The sequence below is a fragment of the Belonocnema kinseyi genome, chromosome 5, assembly GCF_010883055.1.
Source record: "Belonocnema kinseyi isolate 2016_QV_RU_SX_M_011 chromosome 5, B_treatae_v1, whole genome shotgun sequence".
NCBI lineage: Eukaryota > Metazoa > Arthropoda > Insecta > Hymenoptera > Cynipidae > Belonocnema > Belonocnema kinseyi.
Window position 1 is genome coordinate 88,587,033 of NC_046661.1, and position 17,590 is coordinate 88,604,622.

The following is a 17,590-nucleotide window of genomic DNA, read 5'->3' on the forward strand; positions in this document are numbered from 1 at the left end:
TAGCAGTGAGGGGTAAGGGAAGTATTATTTTAAGTAAGGTGGGACAAGAGAAGGGAGGGAAGTAGAAGAGTGGAGAAGAAGAGGGGGATTAAGGGATGTGTGAGGATAGAAGGTAACTGCGGGATGAGAAATAGGAGAGAAGATAGTGGAGGAGGGGAATTAAACGACCTAATTAACGTCTGATGAATTTTCTCAATTTTGCACTCCGGCGAGTTTAGGCTGATAGCTGTGTCGACTAAAAATTGACGCAGACACGCCTGGACATTTTTACTGATAAATCGGGAATCCCTAAAGATTTTTCAAGTTTTCTTGTCCTGAACTATAGATAGGATTTCAAAGAATACTCTTTTTGAATTTCAGATTTCTCCTAAAAGTTTCGTAGCTCATGACACGAGTTGAAGTGAAGATACGAAATTCGAATAATTCCTAACTTTTTTTTTAAACTTCTCACGTGATAACTCCTTTTGTAAAAGTCAGAAAAATATCTAATAGGAATCATTCCACGTGAAATTTCCCAAGCTTTCTAACTCTTCTTTAGAAAAATCTCTAACTTTATTTCCGACTAAATTATCGTCAGCCAAAGTCATCAGCGATCTCCGACTAAAAATGGACACAGGCAGGCCTGGACATTTTAAGTGATAACTCGGGAACCCCTTAAGATTTTCGAAGTTTTCTTGGCGCAAATTGAAGATAGCATTTCACAGATTACTCCCTATAAATTTCAGATGTCTCCTAGAAGTTCCGTAGATCACGTTACGAGTTGAATTCGAGAGACGAAATTCGAGAAATTCTTAACCTTTTTTTAAACTTCTCACGTGATAACTGCTTTTGTAAAAGTCAGAAAAATATCTAATAGGAATCATTCGACGTGAAATTTCACAAGCTTTCTAACTCTTCTTTAGGAAAATCTCTAACTTTATTTCCGACTAAATTATCGTCAGCCAAAGTCATCAGCGATCTCCGACTAAAAATGGACACAGGCACGCCTGGACAATTTAAGTGATAACTCGGGAACCGCTTAAGATTTTCGAAGTTTTCTTGGCGCAAATTGAAGATAGCATTTCAAAGATTATTCCCTACAAATTTCAGATGTCTCTTAGAAGTTCCGTAGATCACGTTACGAGTTGAATTCGAGACACGAAATTCGAGAAATTCTTAACTTTTTTTTTAAACTTCTCACGTGATAACTCTTCTTCAAACAGTCAGAAAAATATCTACTAGGGGCCATTCGACGTGACATTTCACAAGCCTTCTGATGCTTCTTTAAAAAAATTTCTAACTTTATTTTCGACTAAATAATCATGATCCAAATTAATCAGTAATCGCCGACTAAAAATTGACGCAGACACGCCTGGATATTTTTAGTGATAACTCGGGAACCCCTAAAGACTTTTTAAGCTTTCCTCTCCTAAATTAAAGACAGGATTTCGAAGATTACTCCCATACAGTTCAGATTTCTCCTATAAGTTCCATAGGCTATGACACGAGTTGAAGTTGTTCTACAAAATTCGAGAAATTCCTCATCTTTTTTAAACTTCTCACGTGATAACTCCTTTTGTAAAAGCCAGAAAAATATCTAATAGGAATCATTCGACGTGAAATTTCACAAGCTTTCTAACTCTTCTTTAGGAAAATCTCTAACTTTATTTCCGACTAAATTATCGTCAGCCAAAGTCATCAGCGATCTCCGACTAAAAATGGACACAGGCACGCCTGGACATTTTAAGTGATAACTCGGGAACCCCTTAAGATTTTCGAAGTTTTCTTGGCGCAAATTGAAGATAGCATTTCAAAGATTACTCCCTATAAATTTCAGATGCCTCTTAGAAGTTCCGTAGATCACGTTACGAGTTGAATTCGAGACACGAAATTCGAGAAATTCTTAACTTTTTTTTAAACTTCTCACGTGATGACTCATCTTCAAACAGTCAGAAAAATATCTGCTAAGGTTCATTCGACGTGGAATTTCACAAGCTTTATAACCCTTTTTTTTAAAAGTCTCTAGCTTTATTTGCGATTGATTTATCGTGAGTCAAAGTCATCAATAATTTTTAGTATATTTTGCGATATTTTCCGACGGTAAAGTATAGGGTTTTATTTTATTTTAAATATTTTAATTTTACTTTTAATATTTTTATTTTATTTCTAATATTTTTATTTTATTTTATTAAAAAAATTACTTTTGGCACCTGTGAGGTCTAAACATAGCAATGCTAAAGCGATTGGAATCTGTTCCCAATTGCAGAAGCGGAAATTCAACGCACGGCGAGCTTGCCTGACTTCCGCGGATTGCATTTAGAGCCATCCTGATTTACAAACCAAATTAACAAAATATGTTAATCAGGTGCGATTACGCCCCGAGTTACTACCGTTAATGGATCTCATATCATGATAATGCTCATTGAGTTTATCTGCCATTTTTTCCCTTTTCCTCCCACTTTTCTCGCGTGTTTTATACATTTCTCAGTTTCTCACATTCTAGACTTACAATGGCTTTTAAAGAATATACATTAGATTCATCCAACCGAAGAAAATATTAAACTGAGGAATTTCTATACATTAGAATTCAATTCTCAGAATTATATAATCCAAAATAATTTCCATGTAACAAAGTTAATTCGAAGTAATTTAGGTAATCCAAGTAATTAAAAGTAATTAACATAATTTATCCAAATGACTCTCAATTAATTTCTCGATTTTTTTAGATTAAATTTTTAACTGAAATTTTAAATCTTGCATTTTTACATTTTTTTTTTTTTAGTTGAAAATTTATTCTACTTTAGAGAAAATTTAACTATATTGTTAAAAGCTTGTTGTTTTTTTTGTTAGAAAATTTTTTGAAATGAGAATTTAACTCTTCCATTTTTAATTGCAATTTCATCTTTTTTTAGTTTAAAATTCAACAATTTCGTTGAACATTCATGTTTTTAATTTTTTTCTTCTCTCGTAGAAAATTAATCTTCTTGCTTAAAAATTTATATATTTTTTTGTTAATTAAATTATTTAAGTGAAAAATTTATCTATTTTGTTCAAAAGTATTTTTTGGTAGAAACTTAATTTCTTTAACTGGAAATGTTAAATATTCAATTTTTTATTGTAAAACTATCTTTCTTAGCTTAAAATTCAACTATATGGTTAAAAATGAATTAATTTTGTTAAAAATTTGTCGATTTTAGTGAAAAATTAACCTTCTCGGTTAAAAATTCATTTATTTAGTAGAAAATTCAACTATTTGGCCAATGATTAACTGCTATTTAAAAAATCTATGTACTTGAGTGAAATTTTTTTTTTTTGGTAAAAAATTAATATTCTTGGTTTTAAATTCACTTTTTTCTGAATCGAACCACTTGGTTGAAAATTTATCTTTTCCTATAAAAAATATATTTATTTCGTTGGAAGTACATTATTTTCGGTATAAAATCAATACTCATGGCTGAAAATTTATTTCTTTTTGTTGCTAAAAATTCATAATTTTAGTTAAAAATATATCTCTTTTTTTAAGTTTAATAGTTTTTGAGAGAATTCGTTTTTTTCTTGAGAATTATTTTCTTAACTCGAAATTCCATTATTTAATTTTCTGTGCAAGATTAATTTTTCTTAGTAGAAAATTGTATTTTTCGGTAAAAAATTGATCTTTTTAAGTTGAAAATGAAACTACTTTGTTGAAAACTTACGTAGTTTGTTAAAAAATTTTCTTTTCTGCTTTATATTAGTAAGATTTACTTTCTTCAAAAATTGATTAAATTTGAAAATTTGATTTTTAAAATTTTATAATAATTAAGCTATTTAAAAAGTAAAGGCACAATGTAAAATTATAAAATTTCTTAAATATGATTATCCCGATTTGGAAAAAACTTAAACAACTAAATTTCCGAACAATTTATTAGTAAAATTAATTTAAATTGAGAAACATATTCATTTAAATAATTTACTATTGTTTATAACTGTGTTTTCTTAGGTAATTTCTAGAGAGCTGTAATTTCTTCTGAAATTGGTTATTTTTATCTCATTTTTAATTAGTGAGGTAATAAATAATGCAAGTTAAAAAAAAATGTTTACAACATTGACTATACATTCTTCACTTATAACTTAGGAAAAAATAATAAAAATTAATATTAATTTAAACAAAAGGGCTCTCAGTAATTATGGAAAAATTTACATTTAATATGATCCATTAAGAACATTTGAAGAATATTTTTAATATATGTTTTATTTCGCAAAAATATATTCACAAAATGGAAAAAGATTGTTAAAAAAATGATTTTCTCCATTATTTGTTTAAAAACCCATTTTCTGAAATGCCCTTAAATTTCACCTCACTCTGACTGAAAATGGATTAAGCGTTGAATATTTTCGAAAAACCCGCACTTTTATATTATTATTCAAATTAATTTTATTTAAAATAGTAATAAATTAGTCAAGCAATTTTTTATAACTTAACATAATTTTATAATCTCTCTAAGTAGAAAGTTAAAAAAAGTAAAAAAATTTCAGAAAAGCTGAAACTTTCTAGCATTACTAGGTAAGAAAAGAGTTGTAAATAATGATAATTCGTTTAAACATTTACTTTTGTCAAACTTAATTAATGTTTACTTCCCACAAATCAAAAAAGGGACTGACAGTTTAATAAATCAGAAAAAACGCAAATTACCATAATTATTCAAAGAGAATATTATTTAAAATAATAATATATTCTTTAAACAACTATTTTTATTAATTTAAATTAATCATAAACTCAGTCTAAATGTAATGTTAAAAAAAGGGGAAACATTCAGAAAAAGCCACAACTATCTGGCATTATTATAGGAAAAGATAGCTGTAAATAGTAATAATTTGTTTAAATAATTTTTTTTTAATTTAATTAATTTTTACTTCACTCAAAGTAATAAATGCACGAAACTTTAAATATTAAAAAAACGCAACTTTTTAGCATTACTAATGAAAAGATAGATGTAAAAAATAATAATTTGTTTAAACAATTATGTTTGTTAAATTTGATTCATTTTTTTTCATTCTAAATTATATTAACTTAGTATAAATAAAAAGTTAAGAAAAGTGGAAAATTTAAGAAAAAGTCGCGACTATCTAGCATTGCTGTAGGAAAAGATAGCTGTAAATAGTAATTATCTGTTTAAATAATTATTTTTTTAAATTAAATTAACTTTTACTACACTCAAATGGAACAAAAGTTTATATATTTTTAAAAACTGCAACTTTTTAGCATCACTATGTGAGAAGATAGATTTAAAAAATAATATTTTTTAAAACAATTATTTTTGCTAAATTTTATTCATTTTTTTCTCGTTCTAAGTGAAAAATGGACTTAAAGTTCAATATTTCAGAAGAAAGCGCAACTTTCTATCATTATTTAAAAAGAATATTATTTAAAATAATTAATAAATTGTTTAAACAATTATTCTTATTAATTTATATTAATTATTAACTTTGTATAAATGGAAAGTTAAATAAGGTGGAAAATATAAGAAAAAGTCGCAACTATCTAGCATTACTGTAACAATAATAAATTCTTTTAAAAATGTATTAAAATTTGTAATTATAAGTATAATGTAGTATTATATGTATTGAAAACAATTATTGTTTCAAAATTACCCAAAAATTTTTCATAATTTGCGTCATAAACTCGCAAAACTCAAGTTTGCACTTATGGGGTTATGTTAGAACCCTATAAAACAGACTTATGGGTGTGATATTTGAAACTTACTTATCTTAACTTAATTATTAGTGTTAATTTTTAACTGGATTCACCTAATATTCACGATTATGAATAAAATGTAGAAAAAAGTCTTTTTTATGGGAAATACCTGTTTAACTTCATAGGGCTTTCGGAACAGGGTGGTCCAAAACTTCAATAATTTTTTTAAAAATATTTATGCATTTCGCCTGAAAATTTCTTCGAATCCACATAAATAATAAATCTAATTTTTTTAAATAATATTTAGAGGTGGCGCAAGTCCCATAAAGTTTAACACGTATTTCCTATAAGAAAAAAAGGCATTTTGCAAATTCCATTCAGCATCGTCAATATTAACTAAATCGAGTTGAAACGCAGCATTCCTCATCAAAATCAGATACGCATTACAAATAAATAATTATTTTTTAAATATCAACCCATAAGTCTATTTTATAGGCTCACAAACAAACCCCATAAGGAAACAAATTAAATTTTCGAACTTTTGTCCCTAATTATGATTCTTGTGTATTTTACTTAATAAAATTGTTTCTCATACATAAAATAATACTTTAAACTGATCATTAGATGTTCACATAAATTGTTTAAACAATTTATTATTTATTATATCAATTACCCATTTTTTGAGCAATTTTCAATTCGAGTGAGTTAATAATTAATTAATCTGAAAATAATAATTTTTAAACAATTTACTATTATTATTCATAATATTCTCTTTGAACAATGCTATAAATTGCGGTTTTATTTTGTTTGGTTAAAAACGATTTTTTAAACAAATTATAACCGCAATAATGGCAATTGCGGTTTTCTTAAGAAATTTTCGACGTCTTTTCAAGTTTTCAATTTAAATAAAGCAATATTTAAATCAAGTTAACAAAAAATAATGGCTTAAACAATTTATTATTGTTAATAATATTCTCTTTGCTAAATAATATAAAGTGGTGGTTTTTTTAAATGTTTTAATGTTTTGTCCAATTTCCCTTAGTGATGTAATAATTAATTCAAGTCAACAAAAATGGTAGTTTAAACAATTTATTATTGCTCATAACTATCTTCTATTAGATAAGTGCTACAATTTCGCGGGTTTTTTTTCTGAAATGCTCAACTTTAATTTGCCTGTTTAGTTAAAAAGAAATAATTGTGTGTATTTTTGTTCATAATAATATTAATATTTATTATTCGTTCCCAACTTGCATTAATTATTTATTCACTAACTAAAAAATTTGCAAAAAGTTCAAAAAAAGTTTTAAACACAATTTTCCAGCAATTATCTGAGGAAAGATAATTATAAACAACAATATATTGTTTAAACAATCAGTTTTACTTAACTTGAATTAAATATTACTTTACGATATAAGTAAAAATATAATAAAAAGTGGAAAAATTCGAAAAATAACAACCATCTAGCATTACTATAATAGAAAATAGTTTTTCACAATAAGCTTTTTTATTAAACAATTATGTTTGTGAAATTTGAATAATTATAACCAAATTTCAAGTAAAGATTGGACAAAAAAGAGAATATTTTAGACAAAACCGCAACGTGCTAACACTATTCAAAGATAAGGTCATTTAAATTATTAATAAATTGTTTAAGCAATTAATTTTATTGACTCTTAATAATTTTTTTAACTCACTCCAATGGAAAATTGGACCAAAAATTGAAATTTTTTTTTTAAATCGCGACTTTTTAAATCTATTCTAAGAGAAAGTTGCTAAAAAGAATAATAAATTAATTAAACAATTTATGCAGTCATTTAATAATTAGCATAAAGTAATATTTTATGTATTAGAAACAATCTGCATTGGAAAAAACCACAAAAAATCAAAATTAGCGTCAAAAGCTAGTAAACCCCATTTTTTCACTTATGGGGTTTTTTTAAAACCCCATAAAACATACTTATGGGGTTGATATTTAAAATGTGATATATTATTCGTATTCTATCGCAAATTGTGAAAATAAATTATGAAATTCAGCTCGATTCAGCTAATATTGACGATTATGAATAAAATTTACAAAAACGTCTTTTTTATGGGAAACACGTGTTGACTTTTATGGGGTTTGCTGAGACTCTAAATATATATATATTTTTTTCTTCAAGAACAAAAACAAGAAAATTGATTTTTTGTCGATTCAAACCAGGCGATACGTATAAACATTCAAAGAAAAAAATTTGGCTACCCTATTGCGAAAACTCTAGATATAATTTTTTTTCGAAAAACAAGAAAATAAATTTTTGTTAAACAGTAAAAAAATGTTAAATGAAAGAATTGCGCATTTTCATCTTTAGAGAAAGAACAAGGAAGCATTATTGTGAAAATTGTAAATATTATTATTTTAATTGGCCTAATAAACTTATAAGCTAGGTAACCTCGACCAACATAAATATTTTGAAGTTATTGACATTTAATAAGGAAAAAATGGAATTATTTACACGCTTACTCTATTTCAGTTTACTATTTTCACACTTATGAATTCATTTCTCAATTTTTTCAAATTTTCATCTTTCGTAAAATAACCTTGTGATTTTTGTATTATTCCATTATTGAAAATACTAAAGTAATCATATTTATTCTCAGATATAGTTTAAATTATAAATTCAATTAGTATAATTTTCAGTAATTTAGATTAAGAGAGAATATTAATAATTTTTTAAAAAGAGAAACAAACGAAATAAAAATAAATTATTTAATTCTAAAATACAATTTGTGCAGAAATATATTTTTAAGTATTCCAAAAATTTGAAATACCTTGCGAAATGATTAATTCTTTTTAAATGTTTCGCTCAGTTTACAAATTTTTAATACATTTTGATAAATTTTACAATTTGAATTTCAAACAAGATAATCGTAAAGTTTGAACATCTTTTTTAAGTAGGAAAGAATTTTGTCAATATTGAGAAATTAATCATGAACAAAAATCCAGGGACATTTTCTGTAAAGTACTTTGAATTTGTTTTCACAATTTGGTCTATTGATTATTATTAAAATTTCTGCATAGAAATTATAAAAAAAGATGATATTTATATTAGAAAAATTGTCACTAGAAATAGAATGATTTCCATAGATCAAATTAAAGGTATACTGAAAAATCCCGAAAAATAACATTCTAGACACTGTAAAATTCCCGAATAATAAAATTCCCTGATTGGAAAATTTCCGACAGTTTATAATATTCAAGAATTTGAAAACTCCCGCATGATAAAATTCTAGACACTTTAAAATTCCCGATTAATAAAATTTCCAAATAATAAGATTTTCCAATTATAAGATTCCTGAATTTAGAAATTCCCGAATAATAAAATTCGCGAAAATGGTCCGAAACAAAAATTTGGCTTGAAAACGATGTTTTTAATTAACTTCGGGAATTTTATTTTTTGACAATTTTTGTATTCGGGAATCTTATACATAGGAAATTTTATTTTTTCCGGAATTTTATTATTCGTGAATTTTATTAATCAAGAGTTTTATGAAACGGGAATGTTACTGTTCGGGAATTTTATAAATTAATAATTTTTTATTCAGGAATTTTATTATTTGGGAATCTTATCATTCAAGAAGCTTATTAAGCGGAAATATTACAATTCGGAAATCTTATTGTTTGGAAATTTTATTATTCGCGAACTTCAAAGTGTCATATTTCCGGACGAACAATTTGACTTAAGAACTATTTTTTTAATTGTAGTTTCCTGTCGGAAATTTTATGATTCTGGAATCTTAAAAAAATGGGAAATTTTATCATTCAGGAATTTTATAAATCGAGCATTTTATCAATCGGGAATTTTAAAAATCAGAAATTTTATAAATCGCGGATTTTATTATTTAAGAATTTTATAAATTGATCATTTTATTAAACAGGAATTTTATATATTGATCATTTTATTATCCAGGAATTTTATTATTCAGGAAAGCTTATTTATCGAAAAAATTTTTTATCGGGAATTTTATTATTTTGGAACATGAGTGTAAAATTTAATATTTCGCGATTTTTCAATAGTGCAAAATATAGATCTAGAGGAAAAATTTTGCTTGAAAACAAATTTTCAAATTATTTACCTTTGGAAATTTTCTTAGTTCGGGTATTTTATAATTCGACAATTTCCTGTCGGGAAGTTTATATTTTGGGAATGTTTATACATCGTAATCTTTTTTATTCAGAAAGGTTATAAATCGAGAATTATATAAATCGTAAATTTTATAAATCATGAACTTTATTATTCAGGAATTTTATTATTTGGGAAAAATTATTTATCGAAAATTTTCCAATTCGGCAAATTTATTATTTTGGAATATAAGTGTGTAATTTTATTATTCCCGATTTTTTAATGGTGCAAAATATAGTTCTAGAGAAAAGGAAATGACTTGAAATAATTTTTAAAATTATTTACTTCAGGAATTTTATCATTTCGGGTATTTTATGATTCGACGATTTTTTTGGCGGAAAGTTTATTATTCGGGAATTCTCCATTTCAGGAATTTTATTATTTTGATTTTTATTATTCGGGAATCTCATAAATCTGGAATTTTCTTATTTGGGGATATTATAAATTGGAAATTTCATTAATCTGGAATTTTATTATTTGGAAATTTTATAAATGCAGAATTTCATTATTTGGAGATTTTATACATCGGGAAGTTTATTATTTGGAATTTTTATTATTCGAGAATTGTAAAGTGTCGGTAATTCTATTTTTTGTGATTTTTCAGTCGCCGGAAATATATTTCTGGGTGAAATATTTGACTTAAAAACATTTTTTTAAATTGTTTAACATCAGGAATTTTTGAGTTTTTACATTTTATAATTCGACAATTTCCTGCCGGGAATTTTATTATTCGGGAATCTTATACATTGGAAATTTTATTATTCGGGAATGCAATAAATCGGGAATTTTCTTAATCGAGAATTGTGTATAAATCTGGACTATTATTACTCGGGAATTATATAAATTGATAATTTTATTAATCAAGAATTTTATTACTTGTGAATCTTATTATTTGGGTAGCTTATTCATCGAAAATTTTCCAATTCGAGATTTTTATTATTTGGGAATATTATTATTTGGAAAGCTTATTGCGCGGAAATTTTTCAATTCGTGAATTTTATTATTTGGAAATTTTATTATTCGAGGATTTTAAATTGTCGAGAATTTCATTTTTCGTGATTTATCAGTTGTGAAAAATATAATTCTAGATGAAAAACTTCAATTCGTTTAACTTTGGGAATTTTTTTGTTCGGATATTTTATAATTAGACAATTTCCTGTCGGCAATTTTATAAATCTGAAATTTTATAGATCGGGAATTTTATTATTTGGGAATCTTATTATTCGGGAAACTTATTCACCGAAAATTTTCCAATTCGGGAATTCTATTATTAAGGAATATTATTATTCGGGAAGCTTATTAGGTGGACATTTTCTATTCCGGATATTTTATAATTCGACAGTTTTATGTCGGAAATTTTCAAATTCGGTAATTTTATTATTGAAAATTGAAATTTTTCAATTTGGAAATTTTAGTATTTGGGAATTTTATTATTCGTGAAGTTTATTTATCAAAAAATTTCGAGTTCGCGAATTTTATTATTTGGAAATGTTATAATTTGAGAGTTTTATTATTCGGAAATTTTATTATTTGGGAAGCTTATTTATCAAAAAATTTTCGAATTCGGGAATTTCATTATTTGGGAATATTATCATTCGGGATCCTTATAAGGCGGACATTTTTCAATTCGGTAACTTTATTAATTTTATTTGAAAATTTTATTATTCGAGAAATTTAAAGTATCGGGAATTTTATTTTTCCTGATTTTTCAGTCATGGAAAATATAGTTTTAGCTAAAAAAGTGGCTTACAATCAATTATTTAACTTATTTAACTTCTGGAATTTTTTCGTTCCGATATTTTATAATTCGGCAATTCCCTGTAGGGAATTTTATAATTCAGCAAATAAATTCTTTAAGAATTTTAGTATTCGGGATTTCAAAAATCCGGAATTTTATTATTCGTGGATTTTAAAAATCGGAAATTTTAGTAATCGAAATGTACATTATTCGGGAACTTTATAAATCCAGAATTTCATTATTTGGTGATTCTATAAATCGGGAATACTATTAATCTGGAATTTTATTTATTCGAGAATTTTATTTATTCGGGAATTGTATTTTTAGGAAATTTTATTATTCCGGAAGCTTATTAATTGGACATTTTTCATTTGGGAATTTAATTATTTGGAAATTTTATTATTCCAGAACTTTGCAGTGTCAGTAATTTTATTTTTCGTGATTTTTCCAATTCAAGAATTTTTATCATTCTGGAATCTTATAAATCCGGAATTTCATTAATTTGGAACTTATAATTGGGAAATTTTATTAATCGGTAATTTTATTATTTGGAAATATTATCATTATGGAATTTTATTAATTTGGGATTTTTTGAATCGGGAATTTTAATAATCGAGAATTTCAATTTTCGGAAATTTCATAAATCAGGATTTCAATATTTTGGAATTTTATTAATTGGGAATTGTATTTTAGACAATTTTATCATTCGGGAAGCTTATTAATGGGAAATTTTCTATTTGGGAATTTAGTTATTTCGAAATTTTATTATTCCAGAATTTTACGGTATCGGTAATTTTATTTCTCGTGATTTTTCAGACATGTAAATTTGGCTAAAAAAAATATTTTCATTGTTTAAATTCAGGAATTTTCTAGTTTAGAGATTTTATAATTTGGCCATTTTTTTCGGGAAATTTATTATTCGAGAATTCTCCAATTAGGGAATTTTATTATTCGGGAATTCTCCAATTCGAGAATTTTATTATTCTGGAATCTTATAAATCCAGAATTTCATTAATTTGGGACTTATAATTGGGAAATTTTATTAATCCGCAATTTTATTATTTGGAAATATTATAATTATGGAATTTTATTAATTAGGGATTTTATCAATCGGGATTTTTAATATTTAAGAATTTTATTTTTCGTGAATCTTATAAATCCGGAAGTGTATTATTATGGGATTTTATAATTGGAAATTTTATTAATCGGGAATTTTATAAATCCATCATTTTATTATTTGGGGTTTCTATAACTCGGGAATTTTATTAATTTGGATTTTTATTTTTGCGCAATTTTATGATTCGGGAAGCTTATTTAGCGGAGATTTTTTATTTCGTAAATTTTATTATTCAGGAATTTTATTATTTGGGAATTGTATAAATTGGGAATTTTATTATTCGGGAAATTTATAAGTTGGGAATTTTATTATTCGGAAATTTTATTATTGGGGAATCTTATAAGTCAGGAATTTTATTATTTTGGGATTTTATAAATCGAAAATTTTAGTAATCGGGAATTTTATTATTCAGGAATTTTATGATTCCGTAATTTTATTATTTGGGGTTTGTATAAATTGGAAATTTTATTATTCAAGAATTTTATAAATCGGGAATTTTAATATTTATCAATTTTTATTATTCGGGAATCTTATAATTCTGGAATTTTATTATTTGGGGATTTTATAAATCGAAAATTTTATTAATCGGGAAGTTCATTATTCGGAAATTTTATGAATATGGAATTTTACTATTTAGGAATTTTACAAATCGGGAATTTTATTGACCTGGAGTTTTATTTATTCGGGAATTATATCAATCGAGAATTTTATTAATAGGGAATTTTATTTTTGGGCAATTTTATTATTCGGGAAGCTTATTAATCGGGAATTTTATTTTTCGGAATTTTCTAATCGTCCCTTAAATTTATTAAATTAAAAATCTATTTTCATTCAAAAGAGTTCTAAGCTTTTAGTTTCAATTCAACCGCGTACTTTTATTTTAGTTCCATTTTGTTTCAAAAATTCAAATTTAAATCTCGAACATTCCAAATACGTTGACTCTGGAATATTTTGCTAGAATAAATTTAAAAAAACTAAAATCTTATTTTAAAATGTTTAATCTAAACGAATAAGTAAAGGGATTTCTGAGAAATATCCACAGCCCTGAAGGAACTGGAGATTTGTTTATAAATCTGCATACCAAGCAAATTTCGTCCCTCTATCAAAGTATCGCTCACCAGTCACCACGTGCTTATTTTCAAACCGGCACGTCGCATGTCGTCTGTGTCTGTTATTCTTTTTCTTTTAGTCCATTTCAGTCGGTTCTTAATTCCGAAGAGTGGACACCGTTCCAGTTTTTCTCCTAAAAATAATATTTTTTATTCAATAAAATGTGGACTAATTCACGAAAAACACACAAAATCCAAGGATTTTTATAACTTTGGACCTAAAACTTAGTCATGTTTAAGTTAACCTTGAATGGAATTTTGCAAAATCTTGAACCACGAAAGTGTCGACCGAAATCGTAAGTTTTTATTATATTTTTACTTTAATTTCACCCATTTACGAACAAATCGTGAGAAATTATTTAATGTTTCAGGTGAATATATTACAGTAAGGTCCTTTTATCAATTTTACTTTTTGGAAAAATAATTTTTTGTAAATTTGAGGTTATGTTTATCGATTTTTTTTATTGATAACAAGTTTCAATTATTACATTATTTTATGTGAATAAATTACCTTTCAATATTATCACGATTTTGTAATTATTTTTATTTATTGAGGTATATTTTAAAGTAAAAATTGCGTTTAGATTAAGCTCTAAAGTATCAAATACGTATTAAATTAAATGTCTTTGTAAAATTAAATTTACAAAGATTGTGTTGAAATTTTATTTATATTTTAATTTTACCTTCTATTTTTTCAAAATTTTTAATGGATTTTCTATTTCTTTTTAAGAATTTAATTAATATTTTCTGTTTATATTAAATTTATGTAATCAAAATTAGGAATACGAAATATTTCGAAGATTAATCAGATTTGTCTTATTGTTTTTCAACTTTTAATAATACAAATTATTACTATTTGGAAAAAATAATGCAAAATACAAAAAAAAAAAATGAAGTCTACAAAATACACAAAAAAAATTTTTTTACGTTGCTGGATATTTTAGATACATTTTTTAAATAAAAAAAATAATTGAAAAAATGGAGTACTTAATTTTTCATTTAAAAAATGAATTCTAGAAGAATTTTTTCTACCGGAAATTTTACAAATAAAAATCTATACCTGGAAAAACCTGGAAATGTCAGGGAATTTTTTTTTAATCAGGGAATTTTTTCGCAAGCGTGTTTAATTTTTCTTTAAATATCAATATGAAATTAAATCAAATTTATTCTTTATTTGTAAAATTAGCTTTCCATTACTGTATTTAATTATTTTGTTGATTTTTTTTAACCTGAAAATTTAACTATTCTATTTTTTTTAAATTGATCGTTTTTAGTTGAAAATTCAAGTTTTTTTTCAGAATCCTTTTTTTTGAAAATTTATATCTTAGTTTGAAAACTGAGATATTTCATTGAAAATTCGTTTTTTTCTTAGCTGAAAATTAATTTTCTCACTTTAACTATTTTGTTGAAAATAATTTTTTTAAATTAAATTTTATTAACATTTTGCAATTTAGATTTTTAATTTTTAGGCGTAAATTTTAATTTAAAAATTTTAATTTAAAATTTTAATTAAAAATTTTTTAGCTTTTCAAGTATCAATATGATTTGGAATCAGTTCATAATTTTAGAATTTCTAGATTTTAACGTTAAAAATTAAACTGTTTCAATTAGATTAAGTTTTATTAGTTAAATAAATGCAAACGCCCGATTGAAAATTTATAAACTATTTTTAATTTAACAATAACTTCAAAATAATATATTTTTAATGAAAGGCTTTTTTAAACCATTCAATTTTATATTTTTTATTTGAGAAAAAGAACAATAACTTAATATTTAGAAATATATGTCTTTCCATTTAAAATTAGTAATTATAAATTAAATATTCAAAACTAATAAAAAAAATTAACGTTGAACGTTACAATTTTAATTATTCTATTAAATAACATATTAATAATTTTCTATTCTATTAATAATTTGAAATGATTTCAAATAATTTAAACGAAGCTTTTTAAAAATTTTTAAAGGCTTCAGAAGAATAAAAAAACATTTTATAGAAAAATTGCAAATGATTTTTTATTTCCAAAAATTAATTTGAAGAGAATACTTAAAAGGGTTTACAAAATGATTGAAATGAGTTTGGAGGATTTTTAAGAAAATTTCTTGAATTTTTCAAAAATTAAAAAAAAAATTGATCAGAAAGGAGTTCAAATTGTATCATTTTCAATTCAAATCGTTCAAAATTGAACAATCTTATTTTAAATTGAAAAATCTCGCATCTGAATAATTTAAGATTAAAATTTCGAGAACATGACAAAAGTTAAAAACTTTAAAAATAAAATATTATCATATCAAAAATTTAAAAATTCTCAACAACTTTTTTCTGAAGATTATCTTTTGAGTTATAGATGTTATTCTTTGTTTAACAATTTTTTAATTTTCTGAAAAAGATATAATCTTCTTTCGATGAAAATTAAAAAAATTATTAAAATTTTTTTTATTTCATCTGTTAAGGAATTTTATTTTATTTTTATAAAAATGTAACTTTTCGGTTGAAAATTCAACTCTTTTGTTAAAAGTTTGTCTTTTTGATTTTAAAATTCACCTGCTTCAGCAGAAATTATTTCTTTCTTGGATAAAAATGCAACTGTTTGGATGAAAATAAGTCATAATTTTTTATTGAAAATTCTACTTTTTAAATATATTAATAATATCAATTGGTTTAAGTTTACAAAAAATTAAAAATCCATCTGTTTTAAAAAAAAACTTCATCTTTTTTGGATAAAAATGCAACTGCTTGATTGAAAATTAAACCATTAAACTAAATTTTTGAAACTTTACTTTTTTTCAAATTTATATTTTGAATTTAAAAAATGAATAGAAATATTTTCTGTTTGAAAGTTCCAATTTAAAAAAAATTGTATTTCTTTTATTACAAATTCATTGTTTTAGTACAAACTTTAATATTTTTTTGAATAAAAATGCAACTATTTGTTAGAGAATTCAACTTTTTTTTTAATTCATCCTTTGCGGTTGAAAAAAGTAGTCTTTTTGGACGAAAACTTCAATTTTTTTTGAAGAAACTTATTTTTTTGTTAAAAAAAATCAATTTTTAATCTGGCAGAGAACTGGAATTTTTTTGGGTGAAAACTCAACTTTTTGTTTTTGTAATTGAAAATTCTTCTGCTTTAAGAGAATTTTCATATTTTTTTGATAAAACTGATACTATTTGGTAGAGAATTCAACAATTTAGTTAAAAATTAATTCTTTTTGGTTAAAAATTTGTCTTCTTAACCAAATAGTTAAATTTTCAAGTAAGAAAAATATACCCAAAAAGATAATTTTTTAAACAAAAATCTAATAGATACATTTTCTGTTAAGAAACCTAATTTCCCATTTAAAAAGACGAGTTTTTAGGAAAGTCGTGCATTTTTAAACAAATTATTAAATTTTCAAACAAAAAAGCAACGAATTTTCAGCGAAATTCTTCAATATTTAAACCAAATTCTACTTTTAAACAAAATATATGAATTTTTACCGAATTCAAAAAGTTGCATTTTTAACTAAAAAAATATATAATTTTCAGCAAAATAATATCAATTTTCAACAAAAAATGAAATAGTTACATTTTCCATCAAGAAACCTAATTTCCTATTTGAAAAGACGAGTTTTTAGGAAATTCATGCATTTTCAAACAAATTTTTAAATTTTCAAACAAAAAAAAAAACAACGAATTATCAACGAAATTGTTCAATGGCCTACCAAAAAGTCTAATTTTTAACAAAATATATGAATTTTCACTAAAACCAAAAAGTTGAATTTTTAACTAAAATAGAATTAATTTTCAACCAAATAATTTAAATATTCAACAAAAAG

At 24.3% G+C, this 17,590-nt stretch overlaps 2 protein-coding genes across 3 annotated transcripts in view; one reads left to right on the top strand and one right to left on the bottom strand.

Annotated features, from left to right (window-relative positions):
• LOC117172993 overlaps positions 1 to 17,590 on the bottom strand; it is a 75,410-nt gene that overhangs the window by 19,706 nt on the left and 38,114 nt on the right. The window contains exon 2 of one of the 2 annotated variants that reach the window (XM_033361334.1): positions 13,787 to 13,911. The exons of the other annotated variant lie outside the window; for it this stretch is intronic. The gene's annotated coding sequence lies outside the window, so the exon portion shown is untranslated. The remainder of the gene's footprint in view (positions 1 to 13,786; positions 13,912 to 17,590) is intronic. 2 annotated transcript variants of the gene reach the window in all.
• LOC117172992 (biorientation of chromosomes in cell division protein 1-like 1) overlaps positions 13,791 to 17,590 on the top strand; it is a 20,135-nt gene continuing 16,335 nt past the window's right edge. Inside the window, exon 1 of the mRNA XM_033361332.1 lies at positions 13,791 to 14,073. Coding sequence (XP_033217223.1) covers positions 14,009 to 14,073 — 65 coding nt within the window. The 5' untranslated portion in view covers positions 13,791 to 14,008. The remainder of the gene's footprint in view (positions 14,074 to 17,590) is intronic.